The 25,088-nt window shown below is 34.2% G+C and overlaps 1 protein-coding gene across 6 annotated transcripts in view; it reads left to right on the top strand.

The window, feature by feature from the left end:
- Positions 1-25,088, top strand: part of PARD3B (par-3 family cell polarity regulator beta) — a 1,291,415-nt gene that overhangs the window by 869,029 nt on the left and 397,298 nt on the right. For 5 of the 6 annotated variants that reach the window (XM_074191567.1, XM_074191566.1, XM_074191564.1 and 2 more), the window contains one exon: positions 6,144-6,188. The exons of the other annotated variant lie outside the window; for it this stretch is intronic. In XM_074191567.1, coding sequence (XP_074047668.1) covers positions 6,144-6,188 — 45 coding nt within the window. The remainder of the gene's footprint in view (positions 1-6,143; positions 6,189-25,088) is intronic. 6 annotated transcript variants of the gene reach the window in all.

Here is a 25,088-nt window from a genome sequence, read left to right as displayed (position 1 = left end):
TGAAAAGAATTGCTTTAGAAATAAAGATTCCTTATTCCTACTATTCTTACTCTTTTTTGTGCCATCAACCACTTTAGTGTCTGATGATGAGTATGATCCCTTTCTCATAGTTATGTTTTTAAATGCACAAAATAAAAGGGTGATAAAGAAAACTAATTCTATTGAAAAAAGATACATTTAAATTTTATTCTATACCCCAACCCCTTGGTTGGTCAGCCCCTATTTAAGAGATTTTGTCTTATGTAAAGTATCAAACTAGGGCTAAAACAATGGTGTTGAAGTCAGGAGAAATTGATTTGATTCTTAGTTCTACTAACTGAGCATATTAGTTAATGTCTTTATATCAAAAGTTTATCTAAGAAATGGGAATGAAAATCCTAACCCCTACCCACTTTTATGATTCTCATATAAAGTAAAGATGATTAAAGTCAACATTTTGGCTATTCAGTAACACTGTGCACAATTAGTAGAATCAAGACCTCAGCTTATGTTGCCATCACTGAAGAAATTAAAACCAGATGCATACCAAAAGTAAAACATTGTAGAACTGGACTGAATTAGCATCCATAAAGAAGTTGGTCAAAGGGATCAAATTTATCTAATTCTTTTCATGGCTACTTTAGACACATTACTCTGACATTTTAATTGGAAAAAAACCAGGACTGTAATGAACAGGGAGTATATTGCTCCTGCTCTTTAATTATGGTTGTGTATTAGTCACAAATAAGGCTTAGAGATGAACCTCAATTTTATTTGTACATAGACATACACAAATGCATACAAACATGTACATATATGCATATATATGTGCATATACATGTATGTTTTATGTATGTGTAGCTATAAAATGGACACCGTATTTTAAGACTAACAATGCTCATGATGAGAGAAAGATGAAATGGTAATTTAGATGTACTTGGATAGCAAATTCAATATCACTTATGGTTGACAGCATGGGGTTCTTTTATAACCTTGGTAATTGTTGACCTGACACTGCCACCATCATCAGTTTGATATTCAGATAGAAAATGTGGTATTAGTTCACAAATTCTATCAAAAACCTTCATTGGGCATATGACCCAACTTGCCAGGTTAGTTTTCATTATATCCTGGAGAGTGTTAATCACTAATGAGGTAGGTGCCTGAAGGATCCTCTCTCCAAAAAAGTATCACTCTAGTGTTGTCTGCAATGGTTCATTATGGAATGAATATGCATGTGAAGATTAATTATGGAATGAGAAAAGCAGATGCTTATCATAACCCTGCCTGCGATAGAAAGAATAATATAATGTATAATATTTAGATCTCTGTAGTTCTATGTGACTAATAAAAAAATTCTTTTATGAAGGTTAGAAGTGGCTTATTTTTTGAAGGCCATATCTTGTGTGAAAGATATGAATGGCTCATGTAGCAAGGAATGATGGGAAGTTGATAAACTATCTGAATTCCAGATTCATATTAATGGGACCACAAAAGACTGATCTAAAGGCCATAAATTTTGTGGACATATTAATAGTCTATTTTTTTTGAAAAGGAAAATGAACATGGACTTTCAATTGTGATATTTGATGGTTCTGCACACTCATCAATAAATCAATAAACTTATATTAAGTATTCATCATGTGCTAAATGCTAGAGATACAAAGACAAAAGTGAAATAGTCCCCAACTTCAAGAAGCTTATATTATAATGACAACATAGACATATTTGTTAATATATAAAATATACAAAATATAGTTTTTAAATTTTTAAATTTTTTAAATTTTACAATTTTCCACCCCCATTCTCATCTCCCTCCCCCACCCCCTCATAGAAGGCAGTCTGATAGTCTTTACATTGTTTCAAATCTCATTTATTAAAAAAAATTTTAGTTTATTTTTAATTTATTTACAGTAATAGGGTTAAGAATGACTTGTCCAAGGTCACACAGCTAGGTAATTATTAAGTGTCTGAGGTCAAATTTGAACTCAGGTCCTCCTGACTCCAGGGCTGGTGCTCTATTCATTGCACCACCTAGCTGCCCCCCAAATATAGCTTTGAAAAATGGCATATACTAGATTTTGGGGGAGTGATCCTTGAGCAGAGTCTTGAAAGAAAACAAAGATTTCAAGTCTACGTACCAGGCATGAGGATAGAAAATGATTTGTTCTGTGAAGAGAATAAGAGGCAAACCAGTAATGGATCAGATTACATAGAGAGATATAATGGAATAATAATGCAGTAGAAGACTAGAAGAGTGAAAAGGGTCTGTGTTCTCAAGAGATGTAAATGTTGGATAAAGGAGTTTGTAAGTTTGATTCTAGAGATAACATGAAGCCACTGGAGAGGGGTGTGTATTTGTGTGTGTGTGTGTGTGTGTGTGTGTGTGTGTGTCTGTGTGTCTGTGTGTCTGTGTGTGTCTGTGTGTCTATGTGTCTCTGTGTGTCTGTATGTCGGTGTGTATGCATCTGTGTGTGGGTTTGTGTGTGTGTGTGTATCTGTGTGTGTCTGTGTGTCTATGTGTCTCTGTGTGTCTGTATGTCGGTGTGTATGCATCTGTGTGTGGGTTTGTGTGTGTGAAGGTACAGTATAGAGGGGAAGTGATATGATCAGATAAGTCTTTGAAGATAATCAATTTGGCACCTATGTGGAGGATCTTTTTGTATGAGAAGAGATTTGAGCTAAGAGAAACCAAAACAGTATTGTTAAGAATTTGAGTGAGAGCTGATATAATTCTGAACTAGGATATGGTTGTGGGAGTAGAGAGGAAAGGATAGGTCAGAATGAGTGTGATCAGTGAGATGGAGGAGATGAGAATGAAATCACAGTTGATAACTTGAGTTATGGAAAGATGATGTTGCCTTGGATAGTAAAGGAGTTTGGAGTCAATATTGGCTTTTGAAGGAAAGACTGTGAGTTCTCTTTTGAACATTTGAGTTTGAGATATTTATAGGACATTCAATTCAAATTATCTAATATGCAGCAGCTTGTGATCATAGAGTGAAATGTGAAACTTGACTTATGGTCTTAAAAGCTAGAGAGGCAGCATGCAATGTGATCACAGAACAATATCACTCATAACTGGCAACATGGGATGCTTAGGCCACCTTGTAAATTATTCATCTGGCACTGATCACCATTATCAGTTAGATATTCACACGGAAAACAGACTACAAAAAATTTGGTTATTCATTCTTTCTTCCATACCCCAGTTTGTGGTTTTTTTACCTGAAAATATAAAATCCCTGTAATCTCCTTTCTCTGTTTCCATTGTATGCTAATCAATTTGGAGTTTAGTATAATCTTCTTGATGCAATTTGATATAATGGAAAGAGCCCTAGACTTGTGGATAATGCCTGAGTTCAACTCTAGCTAATGTTAATAATTAAATACTATTAACAGACAATTAGAAGACTTTTAATCACCATATAGAGCAAACATCCCTTAGTCATTCGTGTTATCATTTGGAATGAAACCAAGAAGAGAAAAATCCATGTGTGCTCCAAGAACTCCAAGGTTCTCAGGGCTTAGTTCACATATGTTTTATCTGGGAAGTGAAACCTGAGGGAATCTATAAGCACAGGTAAGGTAGTAAGTGAATTTTTAAAAGAGAGAGAAAAGAGACAAAGGATCAATATGGGTGAATGTGGTTTCTAGTCAGTATGCTATGGCCTTTGAAAATGTCAAATTTGAACTATAGATGTAACATTCCTTAACCAAATGGCTGTAATGGTCTAGTGTGCAGGACATGATTATCTGAACGACTATATCAACTTCCACCTCAAATGACAGGTGATGTAGTAGATAACAGACTAGATTTGATGTCAGTAATACTTGTGATAGAATCTTACCTTATACATTTCCTACCTACGTGATCCTGAGCAAATCAATTAATATCCCAGCCACAGTCTCTTCATCTGAAAAATGAGGAGCAACAGATCTCACAGTCTTAGTGTGAGGATCGTGTGAGATAATCTAAGTAAAATTCCTTGTAAACATTAAAAACCTCTGTTAATATTAGTTGTTATTTTTATCATTATTATTATTTCTGACTTATTTTTTCATTAAATCTCCCTCTGAGTTCAGTAGACAGTCTTATATATGTCTAATTCTAGAACATTTTATAGATTCTCATTCTAGTAGCTGTATATCCTTACTTCTCTCTTTTGAGTTACATTTCTCTCAATATTAAAACATAGTTATAAGCTTGAACTAAAATCATTGTAGATGACTGTTCTTTAGTAACAATTTTAAATAGCACAGAATCACAGCCAAGCCTTTAAACAAGATATAGAAGACAGCAATAGTCAACACAGTCAATCTATTTCCCTTCTCTCTCTCCTTTCCTCTCCATTAGTTTTAGGGAGAAGTAGAGAGGGAGTGGTCAGACAAGCCAGAATAGCTCTCGAGGAAATAAAAATCAGCCATTCAACTAGAATTTAGCACTTCCTGCATGTAGGGTAGTGCTGGTGATTCAAAGAAAGATAAAAGACAGTCACCACTCTCAAGGAGCTCATAATCTATAGTGGGGAAGACAACATGCAAACAAGAAGATAAAGATAGAATATATACAAGATGAAGTGGGGATAATCAAAAGGGGAAAGATATTAACATTTATCATTAATGAAGACATTCCTTACATAAACTGAGACTTTAATTTGGATTTCAAGGAAAAGAAGGAAGCTAAGAGATAAGAGAGAGACAGAGAATGCTGAGAATTGGGAAGAAAGAGAAGAAAGTTTCTGTGGATTAGACTCAGAATAGTCTTTTTTTTTTAGGTTTTTGCAAGGCAAATGGGGTTAAGTGGCTTGCCCAAGGCCACACAGCTAGGTAATTATTAAGTGTCTGAGACCAAATTTGAACCCAGGTACTCCTGACTCCAAGGCCAGTGCTTTATCCACCTAGCCGCCCCAGATTCAGAATAGTCTTAATTGTTCCATGTTTTTTTAGTTTAACCCTGACTACTTTCTGCAGCAGTCTGCTCTTACTGGTTTATACAGTAAGTGTCCTCTTATCTGACCACACTTCACTTTTGCTATCACTCTGATCCTTTCCATTGAAAGAATTCTATACCTGATTTCCTTTTCCTTCTTGTTGTAAAGAGGAGGGAAATTGGGTGCAAACTTCCCTCTCCTCTGTTTTACCCACTTGGCTTCAAACTCAGATGAAGTTCCTGCCAAGAGCAAAAGTCCTAGAGGACCTGGGACTTTCTGGGTATTGTATGTGTCCACCTTTCTTACCCATCTTCCAACCAATTGAAGTCTCCACTGGAATATTCCTGGGGTTGGGCTATTCAAAATGCAAGAAGTAGGGTTTTGTTGTGTATTGCTATTCCAATAACCTGTGTTATTACTGACTCATTTCTTCATTAAATCTCCCTCTGGGCTCAATGGGTAGTCTTATGAATAACAAGGACAACAATTGTGTATAACAGGTTATTGGAAGGGGAGAAAGTTGGGAGGAGTGGAATGGATAATCCACTGCAATGTATGATCCAGAGTTGTGTAGTTTTAGAACACAGAGACATAAATTCAGATGCTTATGTGCAAATGTATACTCAGGCTTTTTGGCATAACCCACCCAATATCATACTTTATTTTGCTACTGCACCAGATAGAACTTAGTGGAAAATCATACAAAGACTTTCGGCAACTAATCTAGCAGGTCAATTGTCAACAATCTAAATTTGACTATATTTGGGAAACTATCCAACCATCTGTTCTGTTATTAATTGTAATAATTTTGATTAAATGTTGCATAAATAGGTCTATGAGCTGTTAGCTTCTCCTTATACAGAAATATAACCACATAATGAAAGAATCTAGAAAAGGTCTTAAAGAAAAATATTACTGCCTTCACATAGTCTCCCCTTTATGGTAATATCCAGTATAAACATGTCTTTCCTGAATTATTCTTGAATACTAGACTATATATATATATATATATATATATATATATATATATATATATATATATTATAAATGAAGAGAAGGTTCATATCTCATAACTTTGGTAAAGTACAAAATTTAATCATATATATATGTATATATATGTATATATATATATATATATATATATATATATATATAATTATGTTCCATCTGTTCAGAATAGTGAATTTAAAGAGTGTCTTATCTTTGTCTCTTTTCTTTCCTTCCCATCAGTGCCAGATGAAAGTAAAGTTCACTCATTGGCTGGACACAAATTGGGTAAGAAATTCCTCATAACTCATTTTACTTTCTCCCTTCCTGGAAACCGCTGACCAAATGCAAGTAGCAGTTGGAGTCTGTTTCCATCCACCAGTCACAAAAAGGCTTGCTAATTAATACATAAAATGTCTCTGACTTCCCAGTGATAAATTATGGGTTGGCTCTTTGCATAGCTCCATGCAGGCTGACGTGAATCATCTGAAGGAAAAGTATAGCTGTTGCCTTAAAAAAAAGTCCACAAAAATGTCAAGAAGTATATCAGTTGAAAATTATGGGTAATGAAATTTTAAAAAGGACAACAAAACCCTTGCATTTTTTCCCATGATGATTTTGACATCCTAACATCACAGTGAAAATTGTGGCAGTGTGAATTTTTTTTCTTTCCTTTATAAAGAACAGAGGTTATAAAAATGTCAGTTAACTGTCCTTACTAGAATGCCTAACTCTAACACACACACACACTCTCTCTCTCTCTCTCTCTCTCTCTCTCTCTCTCTCTCTCTCTCTCTCTCTCAGAAACACATATGTATATATCCTTGTGTTTTGTTTTAATTCATAAGTGGTTGGTCTTCCCAAAATGACTCTAGAAAAATTTTGATACCAGTTTCTTTTGAAACCTTCAGGATTATTTTAGGTTAATAGAAAAAAACTACCTTCGTAACTTCTGAATTTCATCATGTCTTTTGAAATCTGGAAGTCTAAAGTCTGTTCATCCTGCTGCTTTAATTATATTAAAATAGGTGGCAGTGTTGTGTTCCCTTACTAAGATTTTTCAAAAAAATCAAACCCTCAAGTTTAAGATTATTTTTCTAAAATATAGCCTTAGTATGGGCAAAAATGATTGTGGAAATACTAAAGAAATTTCCAGTATTCTCTATCTATTGCAGTTAATGACAGTGATTGTATTAGTATAATTATAAACCAGGGTTTTAATCTCTCATTTGTGTCAAGCCAAATAAACCTGTTATCTGAAGTTATTTCTCATGAAGCACTCCTCCAATCAAATATCCCTGTCCTTTTCTAAAAGCTATCACTTCATCCCAAGTCTTATTAGCCTTAATGGGTCTTAGTTTCCTTATCTGAAAAAAAAAAAACTTTGGACTAGATGTCCTACAACATCCTTTCCTCTAAACCTGTAGTCCCAAAATGTGTTCATATTCAGTGTCAAAGGAAGGTTTCAAGTGCTCCTCTTAGAGATTAATTCTTCTGTGATAAGCATATTTTACTCTTCCCAGTGATCTTTTGAAACACTTCAGATGAGCCCTCCAAAATATTCAGGCTTTGGAAAAGTAAGATACATTGCCTCCCTCCTAATGGGAGGTTTTCATGAAATATCTAGGTGGTCTTTTGTTGAGTGTTTTATAAATTGAATTCTTCAGGTACAGTTGGACTAGATGCTCTGTTCAAGTCTCTTCCAACTCTGAATTTGTGAATCTAGCTATTCTACTCTTTCTTCATCATTTCTAATTAAAATCAGTTGAATACATTTAAGGGCTTATATATCATGTACTAAATAATTCCAGTTCTCTGATGAATTCCTACTTTGTTAAAACTCTACTGGAGAAATTATCTATCTTAGTCTTAGATTTGCCATTCAGTACAACAGAAGGATTGCAATATGTTGGCATCCTTCAGTTTTCTGAAACAAAAGGGAAAGGCTTTACCATCAATGAGCATCTCCTGTGTTTATATGCCAATTATGTTTTCAGCCATAAGTGGCCTTGATGCCTCATTAGTTCCATCATGTTTCAAGGCAAGATTATGATTTTTTTTATTTTATTACTTCTCCAGAATCTTTAGTGATAACAGCAGGGGAAGAATTGGTTCACAACTCTTGGCTTATTTTCCCCCTATTTCTCCTAATAAAGAACTCAAAAGGATTAGATCACTGTGAGAGAGAAAGTTTCTGTGGGAGTGATAAAATTGCCACGTGCTGATTATTCCCACAATTTCCTTATTTTAAAATATTCTAGTACTTGAGTTTTTATAGTTATCAGAAAGGCAAGGTCATATGACTCATGACCCCAAGTATATATGAAGCTATTTTTGCCTTTCATGTATATAGCATTTCTTCTATGTCTTCATGTTCCCAAAAGACATGTTTTTCAGTCTAGAACTGGAATAGATTAAAAAATGTAAAAAAAATATTTTAATGACTTTTTCATGAGTCTTTCTAAAGTAAACAATTAAGAAATACAAATTTTCTGGCCCTTTTCAGGAAACTAAACACTAGACTATTTTTACTCAATTTCTAAACAGTTAGATTCTGGGTTAGCCAAAACCTGTGTTTTCATAGAGAATAGTATCATCTTTACTAGGGTTACCACTGGTTATGAAAGAGATTAGACTTGACATCTGACATCTGACCTTTAGGTTCCAGTATCCTTTATCTCCTTCTTTTCCAATCCCAAAGACAAGTGTTTCAGATGATGCAGATTATTTCTCTCCCAGTCATTTCTCACAGCATGTGGCTGTTTTGTATTTCTCCTACCTGGATTTTCATCTTTAGTCTGATCTTCCCCTACAGTGCTCACCAGTTCTAATGGGTCTTACTCATCTACTTTCAACAGCCATGGTTTCCCCCAAAATTGCTTTTCTGAAAATCTTGAGATAGAAATCATCTTTCTAGGAGAGAATGTGTTTTATCCTCCTCCCTACTACTTTTTTTAATTACAGAAATATAGGTAGATTCCATTCCATCAAAAAACCATCAAAAAGTTAAGTAAATTAGATTTTGTGTGCTGACCTAAATGTATCATCTTCTTTCTCATTCAAGATGATGTTCAACATTTTAATAAATTTGTCTGGATAAAAGATTTCCCGAGTCAGCTCCTTTAGTTTTTGGAGGATCATTTTAATGCCAAGTTGCATCTGTTGGTCTGGCTTGGTTGAATCCCAAATATGTGACAGGCTTGTTGGCATGCCTGCTGTGACCATCTTTCTCTCTAAGTGATGCCTGAGAACTCAGGTCAAGCCAAAGCTTCAAACAAGCTAGATGGTTCTAACATTTCCATCCAAAAGGAAGCCTCCCCCCTTTCCCTGAATCAAAAGATGAGTCAGATATTCAGGAGGGGACCTGCATTCCCATCATTTTGTAACAAGAAGGAAGACATACTGTCTGAATTTACTGTTTGTTTGCAGTTTGTCAGACCATTTTCCAGTCAATACAATGGTATTAAATTTTTTGTTAAGATTTCCTTTTTCCTTCCTCCCCCCAAAAACCCTGTCTCCTTATCTTATAAACAAAAATCTTTTCATTACCATTTTGTTTTTTTAAGATCATTGGAAGTTATTTTTTTCCATGATAAAGCATAGGCATAGGGTATACACGAAGTCCTAAGAACCTACTGAGATGGAACCATTCTCAATTTGAGTTATCTCAAGTGAGGAAGACCCCAGCCCATTCATACCTCCTATACTGTATAATTTTCAACTGTGTTCTCCCAGAGTTTTCCAACATGGCAGAGAGCTTCTTAGCTTTAGCCTGATCTGATGAATGGATCAGTGGAGCCCTCTGGCCAGCCACCATTCTTTTATTTCTCACTCTTGTCTTTCTCATGACCAACTCATCTTCTCTTTATGTCACACATTTCCTTGATGACCTCACCTCATTTATTCCTATTCTTCAGAATTATTTCATAAAAATCTAGATATCAGTAAGATAAAAAACCTAAATCATAAAACATAATTTAAAACAAATGGAAACTTTTGGAAGAGAGAACCAGATTCTGAGAAGATGAGCTCAATTTGGTATTGATTCTTAGCTGTGGTAAGAACTTAAGTTCTGGTATGCTCAATGTTACAGAATATTTCTTCGAAGGAAATCTTTTTTTTTTTAATTTTCTATTCTATATACCCTACTCTGGTACTTGAGTTCATTCTGCATTAAGCCATGATCCACTTGTAAATTTTTCTTTTTACTGCATCTTCATTTTTGGTTTTGATTTACAACTTGGAACTCTTTTAAAATGTATTGACTGTCTGCTGAGATCTTTGCTGACACAGGTCTTTAGGATGATGCAGTGCTGAAGAAAAGCTGATGAGTTCTTCTTTATGAGCTCTGACATATTAATTAGGAAAATGGACTAAAAAAGCTTTCCTATTTCTATTTTAATTTCTGATGTGCCCAAACATTTAGCTATGGGGTTGTAAAATAAGTGAGCCCTGTGAAAAGTAATAGGGGCAAAAATCCAACACTTCACTGAGACAAGTTTTCAATCAATGAAAAGGCAGAATAATACAGGGGAGTTAGGTGATTTAAAATCAGAAGAATTAGGCTCAAATCATACTTTTGCCACTTGGCAACTAGGTAGCACAGTGGATAGGGGGGTATGGAGTCAGAAGGATATGAGTTCAAATCTAGCCTTGAACAGGTTTGGACACTTAGAAACTATGTGAGCCTGGTGTTTGCCTCAGTTTGCTCTTTTGTAAAATGAAGATATTGGTACCTAACCCTAGGGATGTTGTGAGAATCAGATGAAGTAATAATCGTAGAGGGTTCAGCAGGTTGCCTGGCATATATTTAGCCATATAAATAACAGCTATGATGATGATTGATGATAATGTGAACTTAGGCAAGATGCTTCCCCTCTCTAGACATATGTCAACTGCCTCCTCTGTGCTAAATATGGGTTGGAGGTAATAGCAAGTAAAAGGTCTAGTTCCTGTTCTCAAAGAACTTACAGTCCAATTTGGGGAATATGCCTGACCTGTAGGAGAAGGACAATGATAAAATCTCAAAAAGTATACCTTCCTTTACCTGTTGAGAACCCTGGAAGCTGAACAATAAGAAAGTTCTATTACTTTCCAATATGAATTACATTCCTTCCCTTTGAAAATATAAACTTTCCCTAATTAAACTTTCTAACAGATTCCTTCCTATTTTTTTTTTTGTCTATTTGTACATTCATGTGATATGCTTGCCTATGTTTGTTTGGGATTGTCTGGCAATTGTCATCCACATAGAGTCCTAGAATGAACAGGTACTTTGACACATTGTCTACTCAGATTTAAATGACTTTATACAATCACACTACATGACATTCTTTAATCCTCTTGGAGACCTTTACTGAAGAAAAAAAGCTCTTTTGAATATTTTTAAATTGCTCTAAAAATAAAAATAAAGGGAAGTGTAATGAGTTTTCAAAAATTATGTTGACTCCACCTCCAGTTTTTAATACTTTTATAAAGATGATAGAATATTAACTACAAAAGTTAAAATCAAAATCTGTTATTTTAATTGTTGGACAACCATTATGATAGTATCACAGATTTGGAACTATTACTCTATTTCTATAGGGGTTTGCCTCTAAAACATAAAGTGTTATTAAAAGACATAATCTTAGCTCCAAGAGACATCTAGATGACACAATGGGGAGAGAGCTAAATCTTTAATCAGGAAGATCTGAGTTCAGATCTGCCCTCAGATGCTAGTTGCATGATCCAAGGCAAGTATTTAGCCTCTGTCTCAGTTTCTTCAACTGTAAAATAAGAATAATAACTACCTCAGAGGTTTATTGTCAGGATAATATTTATAAAGCTCTTAGAAGAGTTCTAGGAACATATTAGATGCTTAATAAATGCATATTTCCATCTTTCCTTTAAATTTTAAAATTGATTTTCAGATGCATTTTTCTAGATGAGGTCATAAGAGTTCACTTGGCTACAATGCCTTTATCTGATATGTTCTAAACCTCTGCATTTAAAAATTTAAATCACACTTTTGAAACAGGAAAGGATCCTATTATTATTAATTCTAAGATCTTATCTGACAAATAAACAAAGGTCCAAAATGTAAATTGTCCTTGATATGCAGATTTTAAGTGGCAGAACCAAGATTTAAAGTCAGGTACTCTATTTTGTATAAAACCTTATTTATTTTACACCTCACTGAAGTATTTTTATCACTAGACTCAAAAATATTTCCATAGAATTCCCAGGTGCTGCAACTTCAGTTTATATTTGCTAGAACACATTAGGCAGTTCCCCAAGTCTAGTACTTCCAAAGCAACTTGAATATGAGTTTACATTGACATATTGGCTTCTTGGCTTTTAGGGACCTAAAATGTAATGGAATCAGTTAACTGAAGGAAAGTGTCTTAGAAAGTGGGGGGGGGGAGTATAGGAAGGATGAGAAATTGGAATCCTTTGCTTCACTTAACACCAAAATTATGCAGTGATATGGGCATGTTCATCCCTGCAGATAATTAATCAATTTCTTTAACATTTTACAACATTTTATTTATAAATAACTTTTTCAAGCTGGCACATGTATACTCTATATAGATTGAAATTTGAAAATCAAATAAGATTTTAGAACTGCAAGGAACCTTGAAAACCATCTAGTCACTGATTTCAAACTCAGATTTTTTTGTTCATTTTATCAGTTTTCAGAAATCATACCAATATTTGTATATCTGTTTTCCTCATCTTTGTTTCCCTCAAAAAGATTTAAGTGGATTAAGTAATGATTTAAATGAAGAGGTACAAAAGTATATTTTGAAGTGTTTTAAACATCCATTGTTGTTAACAGTGGGCTTAAGATCCTTGATTGAAGTCAGGCCCTTCCTAAGTGAGGAAACTGGGTGTCAGAGAAGTCTTAGGTAACTCATCTAGATAAGCTGCTTCTCAGTAACATAGTTAGAACTAAACTTAGACCTTTTGATTTGTATTTCATTGTTCTTTCTGTTGTCCCACAAGATATACCTCAAAGATATAATAATTCATGCAGCCTTTATTCTTGGTATATCTAGAATTCATATTGACATGATGATTGGAGGTAAGGTAAGTGAATGATAGAAATTCAATAGCAAAATGTATAGTCATGTGCTTTTACTTGCAGCTATGTTATTAAAAGGAACCACCATGATTCCAAATTAAAAAAGGTTAGTGGAGGCAGAAATTCCATAGCAAAAAAGTATGATCATGTGTTTTTACCTGCAACTATGTTAGTAAGAGGAACTGCCATGATTCCAAATCAATCTACATATTATTGTTGTTATTATTAGCATTGTCTCCTAAAAATACACATATAAATTCTACAGAGAATAAAAATATTATTCAACTTTTCAATATGTATGTCAATAAATATTTATTAAGTGCTTACATGTTCCAGACAATAGGATAAATGATGAAAAAGCTGAGAAAGCAAAAACTCGGTACTTTCTCCCAAGGAATTCACAGGCTAATAGTTTTACACAGTTTGTTAATGCAAAGAATGTTGTTAGATGACCCCTTCACTGTATTGATCATCATATAATATTTATTTTCTTTTTTGTACATATCGGCCAATGAGGAACATCTACCAAGTTATAGAAAATGACTTGTGTTCTGCTGTAGTAAAGGGGTATCATGGAAACTTCTAGTGAAAATATTTGAGATAAGCAAATAGTAGAATAGGGCATTTATTTACATAAAATATTTGTTATACTGGTAGTTTTTCTAATAGTATTTGACCTACATGCATACATGTTCTTATGTTAGTATTACTAATATTCTCCATAACAAATGTTTTTAATTTTCCCTTCTTTCTGATTATTCAGATTTTGGTGAACATGTATCTTTTCAATTGACACTACCAATGGGTGGTCTTAGATTAAATGTTAATTGTTTCAGAACAGTTATAATTAAAAACAACAAAAATCTTCAGCTGTTTAGAATAATGAAAACAGTGAATTTCTCTTTCTTTTTTTTTTACAATTTTTTTTTGTAAAGGAGGGAACACTCCATGTGTCAGATGCTTCAAATATGGCTGAACTTTACAACTTTGCCATCCATGGGGAATGTATGTCTTGCTGAGTTTGGAAAACAATGGTTTGGAACTGACAATTTTAATAGCATTTGTAAATGCCAGAGTGAGCATCTGCAGTACAAAATGTTATTAAATGATTACATGATGGTTGATAAATACAAATGGAAAGTTTGACATCACAACTTTTCACTGCAATCTAATATATTTACAGACTTTTTTAAAACTCCCAGTGCTAATGGAGGCAGGGGCAATGGTGCAAATAATAGAAAAGAAGTACTTGAAAAAATCAGAAGAAAGCACCATTATTATGCAGTACATCATTGTATGGAATCAGATATACCAATGATAAAAATGATATTCTCTAAAACATAATGCATGTAGGGAAAAATCCAATAGATCATAACATATAGCATGAATATTGTGGCATAAACTTGACTTTGAGATGGCTTTGATTATTTGACTGTGGGTGTATCTGAAAGTCTTACCATTGGATCCCTAAAACACTATCTGTGAAGTTAATTATGAAGAATGAACTGAAAGAAATGAAACATTGCTAGATTCCACATCTTTTGTCTAACTCCCTTTCTATCATATTCTATATTAGGATATGCTGTATAATTTCTAAGAGGGAATGTAGCTTTAGTTATCATTTCTGTCTTTGTTTTGTAAGCTTCTTGCCTAGCTCACATCTTTTTTATCATCCAACAAGCATGTAATAAACTCCTACTGTATGCATAGCATATTCTAGGCATTTTCACTATGAAGATTAACTTGTCTAAAAAGAAGGTTTGCTCTCAAGATGCTTATTTTTGGGGGAATACAATGTAGAAACAGATAAACATAAGTCAAAGAATATATAGGCAGCTAGGTGGCACAATGGATAGAGAATTGAACTTGGAGTTAGGAAGACCTTTGTCCAAAATCTCTCTCAGACACTTGATTGTCAAAAGCCACTTATCCCCTCTCAGCATCATTTGTAAATCTGTAAAATGGATATAATAATAGCATCTAGTTCACAGAGCTGTTGTGAGATTCAAATGAGATAATATATGTAAATCAAATGAGATACTATATGTAAACTCTGCAAACCTTAAGGCTCTCTATAAATACTAGTTATCATTGTTGTTGCCATCATCATCATCATCATCATTATCCTCTAGGGATGGAGAGAAAACTAAAAATTAGGGAGATCTCAAGCACTTTCCCTAAATCAAATGAATGAAGCCTATAGGAAGACAAGGAAATTAATTTCAAGATGGGAGACAGCATATGGGAGATGGAATAAAGAGTTTAGGGAATTTCAGGAAAATCGATTTGGTTTGACTGTCAAGTTTGTGAAGGTGAACAATGTGAAGAGTCCACTGAGAGATAAAGTTGTATAATGTTGGACTTGGAGTCAATAAAATCCCACAACAGATACCTACTCTTTAATCTTGGGAAACCTTCTTAATCTCTCTGTAATTTTGTTCTTCATATGTGAAATGAAGGTGTTGAATTTGATGGCTTCCAAGGTCTATTTCCTCATTAAATCTATGATTTTAAGGTTAACTATAAAAGATAACTTAGAGTCAGATTTCAAGGTATTTTAAATACCTATTCTGATGTATTTGTAATTTATCCTAAAAAAAATAGGGAGTCAATGAAAGTACATGAGCAGGAGAGTGATATAGTCAGCTTTAGGAAGATTATTTTTTGTAATTCTGTGGAGAATGGATTTGGATGAGAGTGATAGGGGCTTAAATTAAGTAATTATGAGAGTAGAGAGAAGGGTAAAAATTTGAGGCATTTTTGTGAAAGTAGGACTAATTGATTGGATGTGGTTGCAGATGGGAGGAAGAGGGAAAGTTGGGAAGCCTCAACAGAAATAAGGAAGTTTAAATTTAGTGGAGAACACTAATGACTTATGCTTTGGACCTGCCTGAGTTTGAGATGCCCATAGCAGAAGGTAGATTATGCTGTGACCCTTAAGTCCAGGAGACATGAATGAATATTCTGGAAGTTATTTGTATAGTGATGATAGCTAAACCCATAGTTTATGATGAAATTAAAATAAAAGATGTAGAGGAAGAATAGTGGAGATTCCAGGACAGAGCCTTTAAGAATACAAAATCAAAGTCTGGAGGGTAAAACCAAGATGGCCAAGAGAAGCCAGGAACTTTCTTAAGCTCTTCCTTGGTTTCCCTCAGAAACAACCCTAATCAAGGTCTAAATGGATTTTGGAGTAACAGAACCCACAAAAGAAAAGAGTGGAGTATTTTCAGCAAGGTCTCTCTCTGGAGGAATGTAATTGCCAAAGGCAAGGAATGGAATACCAATACATGAAAGACAACACAAAGTGGGAAACAGCCAGACCTTCTCAGCTATAGGAGAGCTCTTTTGTAAGGTCCCTAGAGTTCTGGGGTCAATAGCACAACAGGTAACTGGGAGAACTTTAACACAGGTACACCAAACCCCCCATTCAGTCAGTGCAACTGAACCGGCAGCCAAGCCCAGAAAGCAAGTTGTTGACATTCCCAACCCAGAAGGCCCAAACCAATGAGCATGGGCAGCCCAGGTAGTAAGCCACCAGTGTTGTTGATGTAGATGACCCCAGGCCAATCAGTGATCAGGCCTCTAGGTTTCTCTACACTAAAGGTCTGTGAGCGGGCCCCTCTCCCAACACAAGAACTTTGCAATAGTGCCTATTAACAAAACTCAAAATGAGTAAGAAAGGTCAGAGAAAAGCAGGGTCTATAAAAAATAATCTTGGAGATAAGGACAGGCAAAACATCTCAAAAGAAAATGGCAGAAAAAGCACTTCCTGTGAAGCTGCAGAGGAGAATATGAATTGGTCTTCAGCCCAAAAAACCTTCTGAAAAGAGATCAAAAAGGATTTTAAAAAATCAAATAGGAAATTTAGGAAAAGAAAGGCAAGAGAAATTCAACATTTTAAAAAAGAAAACATAAACATTGAGAGAAGAAAACAAATCCTGTAAAAAAAATACAATTGAGCAAATGAGAAAATAAATGCAAAAAGATAACAGCTCTTTTAAAAATAAAAATAAAAATAAAAAGGGAGATTCAAAAGCTCACTGAAGAAAATAATTCCTTGAAGAATAGGCTGGGCCAAGTGGAGGTTAATGACTCCTTAAGACATCAAGAATCAGTGAATTAAAATTTTTAAAAAATGAAAAAATCAAAGAAAATGTAAAATACCTCATTTAAAAAGATGACTGACCTGGGAAATAGATAGTGGAAAGATAATTCAAAAATTATTGGACTACCTGAAAGCCATGATCAATAAAGGAGCCTGGACAACATCCTTCAAGAAATCATCAAAGAAAACAAAGAAAACTGCCCTGTTGTCCTAGAACCAGAGGGCAAAATAGTTATTGAAAGAATCTATCACTTCCTGAAAGGAATTTCAAAATGAAAATACCAAGGAATATTATAACCAAATTACAATATTATTTAGAACAAAGAGAAAATTCTGCAGGTGCCTGAAAGAATCAATTCATATACCGTAGAATCACAGTCAGGATTATATAGTACATGGTTGCATCAACATTAAAGGATCAAACAGCCTGGAATGTGATATTACAGAGGGCAAAGGAGCTTGGATTCCAACCGAGAATCAACTACCCAACAAAACTGAGCATTTTCTTTCAGGGGAAAAGACAGATATCTAACAATATAGGTGACTTTCAAACTTTTCTGATGAAAAAATTAGAGCTGAACAGAAAATCTGATCTTCAAACAAGAGACTCAAGAAATACGTAAAAAGATAAACAGGGGAAAAGAAAAAAGATTGTTATAAAATAAGATTAAGCTGGTTACATACATAGAAAGAAGATTCTTATAACTTGAGAATTTTAACTTTATTAGAGACAGATTTTGGACTTAAGTTGATTTTGATGGAATGATTTTTTTTGAAAAATTAAGACATTAAAAAAGAAATCATACTGGGATGGAGGAAAGGAGGAGGCAGAATGGAGTAAATTACATCACATGAAAAGATGTAAAGGACTTAGTACAATAGAGAGAAGGAAGGGAGAAGGTGAGAATTGCTTGAATCCTATTCTCATTAGATTTAGCTCAAAGAGGGTATAACATACATTTAGTTGGGATTAGAAATTTAGAAGGGTGGAAAGAGTAGTAAGGGAAGGAGGGGAAAATTAAGGGAAGGGGGGAAGGAAGGACTGTTAGAAGGGGGTAGATTGAGGGAGATTGTATTTAGAAGCAAAATACTGATGAGGGGAAATAGGGTGAAAGGAGAAAGAAGAGTACAGAACAAGGGAAGATAAGTTGGAGAAAATAGTAATTTTAACTGAATGTAAATGGGATGAACTCTCCCATAAAATAGAAGTAGAGAGCAAAGTGGATTAAAAAACTGGAATCCTACAATTTGCTGCTTACAAGAAACACATTTGAAGCCGAGAGATACATACAGAATACAGGTAAAAGGCTGGAGCAGAATACATTATGCTTCAGCTGAAGTGATAAAAAGCAGGGTTAGCAATCCTTATCTCAGACAAAGCAAAAGCAAAATCAGAGCTCATTAAAAAGCATAGGGAAGGAAACCATTCCTATTGAGGCACCATAGACAAGGAAGTAATTGTAATACTAAACATTTATGCTCCTAATAATATAGCATTCAAATTCTTAGAGGACAAGCTTAATGAGTTACAGGAAGACATACATAGCAAAACTATACCTTCAACCTCTCTTAGAATAAGATAAATTTTATCATAAAATAAATAAGAAGGAAGTTAAGGAAGTAAATAGAATATTAGAAAAGTTACAGAAGATTAATCTCTGGAGAAAACTGAATGGGGTTAAAAAACAATATATATTTTTCTCAGCAGTACAACTGCACCTACCCCAAAATCGACCATTTTGGGGCCAAAAAACCCTTACAATCAAATGCAGAAAGGCAGAAATATTAAAGACATCATTTTCACATGATACAATAAAATCACATATAACAAAGGACCATGGAAAGATAGACTAAAATTTGATTTTTTTTGTCTTTTGTACTTGAAGACCATGACATCAGGGAAATGATAGCTTGGCAGGCTCATGAATTGGATTTGAATGAGGGGTGCTGTGCCAAGACAACCTCAGAAACTATATGAAAACAATTATAAGTCACTTTTCACACAAAGGGAAAGAATTTCAATTACCTAGATATTATTCTTCCTGCCTCCTATTCTCCTTTTCTGTCTTTAATGGGAGGATGACCTTTAGATATTCTCCTCCCCCAAAACTTAAATGTCAAATCTATTGGCATTTTTCCCCTTCTTCCTGGGGATATATCAAATCCCCCCCATCTAAAAACATTCAAAACAAAGGACAATTTTATTTGATCATCCATCCTTTCAAGTTGTCTTCCTGTATTTAACTACCTTTCACAAATAAATTTTTTGAAAATATTTCCCATACGCCATTTTTCTCTTTCCATTCAATTTTTTTTGGCAAGGCATTGGGATAAAATGACTTGCCCAAGGTCACACAGCTAGATAATTATTATCTGAGACCAGATTTAAACTCAGGCCTCCAGACTCCAGGGTCAGTGCTCTATCGACTGTGCCACCTAGCTGCCCCTCCCATTCAATTCTTATTTTTTATTTTGCAAGGCAATGGGGTTAAGTGGCTTGCTCAACGTCACACAGCTAGGTAATTAGTAAGTGTCTGAGGTGGATTTGAACTCAGGTACTCCTGAATCCAGGGCCAGTGCTCTAACTACTGCCTAGCTGTCCCTCCCATTCAATTCTTAACCCTTTATTATATAATTAGTGGGAAAAAAATGATTAAGACATCCCATGAAAATAAGCCCTAATACAGATTTTGGAGCAAAATTTAATTTAAAACTCAGTCTTATATTCAGAGAAATACAGTAGGTCTGTATTACCAAGAGATAACAAAAAAATGGATAAAGTACCCACAAATAAAAAATATTTAAAGCAACTTTCTGTAGCAGCAAAATATTGGAAATTGAAGGAATGCCTATCAATTGGGGAATGGTTAAACAATTGTAGCATGTGAATGTGATGGAGTACCATTGTTATGTTAGAAATTATGTGGGTTGGGACTGCAGAAAAGCTGGAAAGACTTGCATAAACTGATGCTGAGTGAAGTAAACAGAAGCAGAAGAACACTATACACCTTTCCCAACAATATTTTAGGATGATCAACCATGATGGATTTGTTGATCTCAGTAGTACAATAATCAAAAACAATTATAAAGGACTTAAGATGGAAAATATCATCCACATTCAGAGAAGGATCTTTGGAGTCTGAATGCAGACCAAAGTTTATTATTTTCAGATTTTAAATTTTGTTTGTCTTATGTTTTTTTCTCTCTCATGGTTTTATTTTTCCAATTTTGATTTGATTTGTCTTTCACAGCATGATTAATATGGATATATATATATATATATATATTATATCTGTTTAACATAGTTTTACATGTATAGCCTATTGCTTTATGTCAAGGGTAGTGGAGAGGAAAGTGAGGGAGAGAGAAAAATGTGAAATTCAAAATCTTACAAAAATGATTGTTGAAAACTATATTTGCACATAGTTGGAAAAATAAATAAAATATTTTTTAAAAAAATATAAAGTCAAGGGGTAGGATACAAATGATGCAGCAGCAAAAAAAAAAAAAAAAAAAAACAGAAATGAATAGTCCAGGAAAGAATGAAAAAGAAAGAGGATCAGGAAAGAAAAATATCACATAATGTTCATTTCTCAGCAAGACAGTATAAATACAGGACCAAATGTGCTAAATTATCAGATATTTTGTGGCAATATAAAATAGTAGAGAGCTTTGTATTAGAATATCATTAAGTAATGGAAGGAAATGTATTTGTTAGAAGTTAATGAAACTGGGGCAGCTGGGTTGTGCAGTGGATAGAGCACCAGCCCTAGAGTCAGGAGGACCTGAGTTCAAATGTGGCCTCAGATACTTAATAATTGCCTAACTGTGTGACCTTTGGCAAGTCACTTAATTCCATTGCCTTGCAAAAAAAAAGTCAATGAAACTAAACATCAATTTTTTTTTTCTCAATCAAATTTATGAAATCTATCCATGGACAAATGAATTCTACAAGCTGATCTTCAATGATGTTTCCAGTTATAGCATTCTTTTGTGATATAACTTTTCTGTTGAATAAAGAATGTTGAAACTGGGTTATAATTCTGACTTCTACTTCAAAGTGTTTATGATAGAGTCAGTGGTGAGACATTGAAGCTGGAGAGTAAGTTAATGAAAGTCTTATTTTAGGAAGATTACTACTGGCAGATATATGTTTCATAAAAGGTACTGAACTTGTTTAATTTATTGAGTCCATACACATCTATTATTAAGGGTCTATGTTTTGAAAGATGTGGCCGATGATTTTGGTCTAGCATTGGAAGAACAAGAGGAGGATTAATGAAAATTGTTCACAATTTAGATCTTTAAACTTAGTCTAAATTTCCTTTTCCCTCCAATAGATTCACAGACAAATTCTTTCTCGGTCTGTTGATAATTAGAAACCACACACACACACACACACACACACACACACACACACACACACACACCCCACACACCACACACACAGAAAAAAAATCATCAAACAATTTAAACCCCATAAAAATTCAACAAAGCCATAAAAACAGTTACCTTTTGAACAAAGACCTTTCATTAACCAATTAAATGAACTAATTTAAAACATAAAAGAATGTTATTAACTCTACCTGCACCTTTCCTAAACTAGGCAAGCCATAAAGAGAAAACTGTACTTCCAGCTCCAATGAAAAGAGAACAGATTTTAAAGCTTTCTATTCTATCATGAGACAGAAAGTAACAAACACACTCTCTCTTCAATTATGCCACCAAAAATAATTTTCATGAGCTTGTTTTTGTTTTATATGATTCACAAAATTATGTTATCTAAAAGAGAATTCCTGACATAAATACTGCTTGCATACCTTATAAAATGAACTGTCTTAAGGAAAACTTCTAGCACACATTATTCTAGTTCTTGAGCTCCTGTCATTATAACTCAAGCTTTCTTAAAAGCTCCGATTGACAATTGACTTGTTTTGTTAAAAACTTCTATTGACTCTAAGGTCTCCCAGGTGTATAGATCTCAAATTTTTCTACCCATTTTCCCCTGGGAGTCAAGTCCTTTAGTTTTACCTAAGTATGAACTTCTTTTGTAAAATATAAATCAAAAGGCTTTAACCATTATTAAGTCTAATGCGGTAATTATACCCTCTCACAGTCAAGTCTAGCTTGAGCTCTCTTTTGAACTAGGCTCCCCAATGGTCTTCATCATAGAAGGAGGAAACACATAAGGTTGTATAGAAACCAATAGACTTACATTTCAGGCCAGGAGAAAACCACACCAAAAGCAGATGACTCTTTTTTTTAAGTCTAGATTAAAATAAATCATTAGATCTTATTTTAGTCTTGGATATGCTTGGGTATGCTAAATGTGGTTTAAATCAGATCAATATTGGTATGGGCACTCAAAACAGCTACAGATGTAGCTGATGATGACATTTGAAATAGAAAACCCCCTGGTGATATTAGACCAAGAAACCACACCTACAAGTACTACTTAAAATTATATTTGTCAGTCATTGTCTGTTACATATGCCTAATGATTCTGATTCTGATTCTGAGTTAGAAAGGAAAATAAAATAAAGGTTCACAAAGGAGCCTTTATAAAATTGCACTGTGTTCTATCATTAAGTGGAATGGGAGATTAAGTGTGATTTGTCATCAATAGGATTTTGACTAAATCTCATTTAAAAATCTCTTTGAACTTGATTTATAAGGATTTATGTGTCAAATACCATACTAGAGATAAGTATAAAAAATAAAGAGTCCCTGCCCACACGGAACTTTACATCCTATTAGGAGCATATAGTATTTTCACTGATGAGTTAAGAAAATTAGTTATATAGAACCTAATGGTATTATATAAGGAGTGTTAATAATTGTGGAATTCAGGATAAGCCTTTCTCATCTGCTTTCCCTATCTTGACCACATCTAAATTATATTATACAAAATGTTGCTCAATATCTTTTTACATGCTAAATTAGGCATGTACCATCCCTAATTGATTCTAACTGAATCAGAATCAAATGTCCTTTAATTTTTCATATCCATTAATTTCCATAATCCTGATCCAATGTTAGAGTGACCACTGTCCATCTGAGACTTTGTGATCCATGAAGTGGATTATGGATTGTTCTAGATCATAGCATGAGATCTTATAATGATAGTTTTTATCTAAATTAATATGATTGACTCTCATTCCTATTAGGGAATCCACAGGTGTTAAGGGAAAGCTGCTTATTCTTTAGGAATGAGGATGTTGGCTGTGGTCAGCACCGGCCCAAAACCATGATATTTTTGCTTCCTATAGTGACTGAAGAAATCTGTAGCTGTTTTGAGTGCCCTGTTTTCTTAATCCTTTCCCTCCAGGATTTAGATTTTCTAGGCATGACATCCAGCCTTGGCAATGGGCACAATAATATCAATAGCGCCAAGGAGTTAATGAATTTGGAAAGTTTCCCAGATGATACATCTGCCTTTCTAACTTGTATGGCATACACAGGCTGTGGCAAGAGAGTCACTTAAGAAACATCTATCCTTCTCATTCTATCTCTAAGACTCAGAAGTTACCTATTTATAGCCCTGAATCAAATATAAATAAAAACAAAGGGTTAAATGTATTTGCTTTTGATCTTTAGCTGATACCATCAGCTTTGGTGTTATTTTTGTCATTGGGAACATGTGGATAAAACCTTCAGTGTGTAGAAATTTTAAATTAGTCTTTTTGTGCAGATATTTAATGAGTTTTGTTTGGTATGTGTTATATCCTCAAAAACTACCCAAAATGACTATATTGTTATGAATATGAATGGATGAATCAATACTTTGGTCTGAATTAGATGGTACAGAAAATAAAAACATGATAAATATGAACTTAAGAGGACTGATTAGAATACACAAGAGCACCTGCCATTCAATGACTCTTCTTATGGTAGATGCAGCCACAGCATGGCCTGAATAAGTAGTTCCATTGGCCAAATATCATCTTCATACCAACTTCCTCTTAATGGGACATAGTGAGTCCTGACATAAAACAAAGAGGAAATGTGTGGGCAGCAATCAGGACCAATACCACCCATCTTGAAGAATTCACAACTTCCTTGAACAGAATAAGTTTTATACTCCAATAATGGTTGGGTGGAGAAATAATGATATTACCCTGATGATATATCCTGGCATTGTCAGTTTTTAAGAAGAGGTAAGTAGGATCATGTAGGAGCAACTATAAAGTGATGAGGAGGGCATAGGAAGTTGGCATTAGGGGTCAACAAGAGAGGCAGTCTGAAGGATCCAAAGCAAGCTAACCCTGGCTAATAGCAAAATATAAGTTCCATGAGGAGAGGGATTATGCTCTTTTTCCATTGTGCCCCCAATTCCTAGTTACATAGTAGGAAGTGAATAAATTCTTGTTGATTAAAGTAAGAAAGCAGAAACTATAATCATTCACTAGTGATACCATACAGGTAGTAAATAGTGTTAACCCAATACTATTAGTGCTGTTATACATGGCATCAAATAAAATGGGTTCCTTCTTGTCAAAGGGTTTACATTTGTTGCTATTTTCAATCAACACCAAAGCATCTGCTAATAACTGATTACATAAACACTGCTGTATAATGAATTCATTTCTTAGGCATAGTTAAGTTTTTTTCTCCCTTAAAATAATCATTTCATATGAGAATATAGGTATGAAACACTGCATGTATTATAAGACTTGGTTGATTGCTGGTTAGTTATGCTAAACTGCTTTTTCCCCTTTATTTCCTTTGTTCGTTTTTTTCTGCTTTACTATAAGCATTAGTTCTCGGGATGGGGAGGCTTAAAAATATATTGGGAAACAAAAGTGATATAGATAAAATATCAATACATTTTTCAGATTAGCATCATTTAAATTCAAATGTCTTAATAGAATAGTCATTTTATTTGAAGTAAATACCAACAATCAATACTTCTTTGATATTTTAAAGGTTCCATCCTTTGGAAATTTAGGTCAAAATGAAGGAAAGAGAGGCGGCTAGGTGGCATAGTGGATAAAGCATTGGCCTTGGAGTCAGG

This window comes from Macrotis lagotis, chromosome 6 (genome assembly GCF_037893015.1).
Source record: "Macrotis lagotis isolate mMagLag1 chromosome 6, bilby.v1.9.chrom.fasta, whole genome shotgun sequence".
Taxonomy (NCBI): Eukaryota; Metazoa; Chordata; class Mammalia; order Peramelemorphia; family Peramelidae; genus Macrotis; species Macrotis lagotis.
The sequence above is the reverse complement of the archived record's forward strand: the minus strand, read 5'-3'. Positions and strand labels throughout refer to the sequence as shown.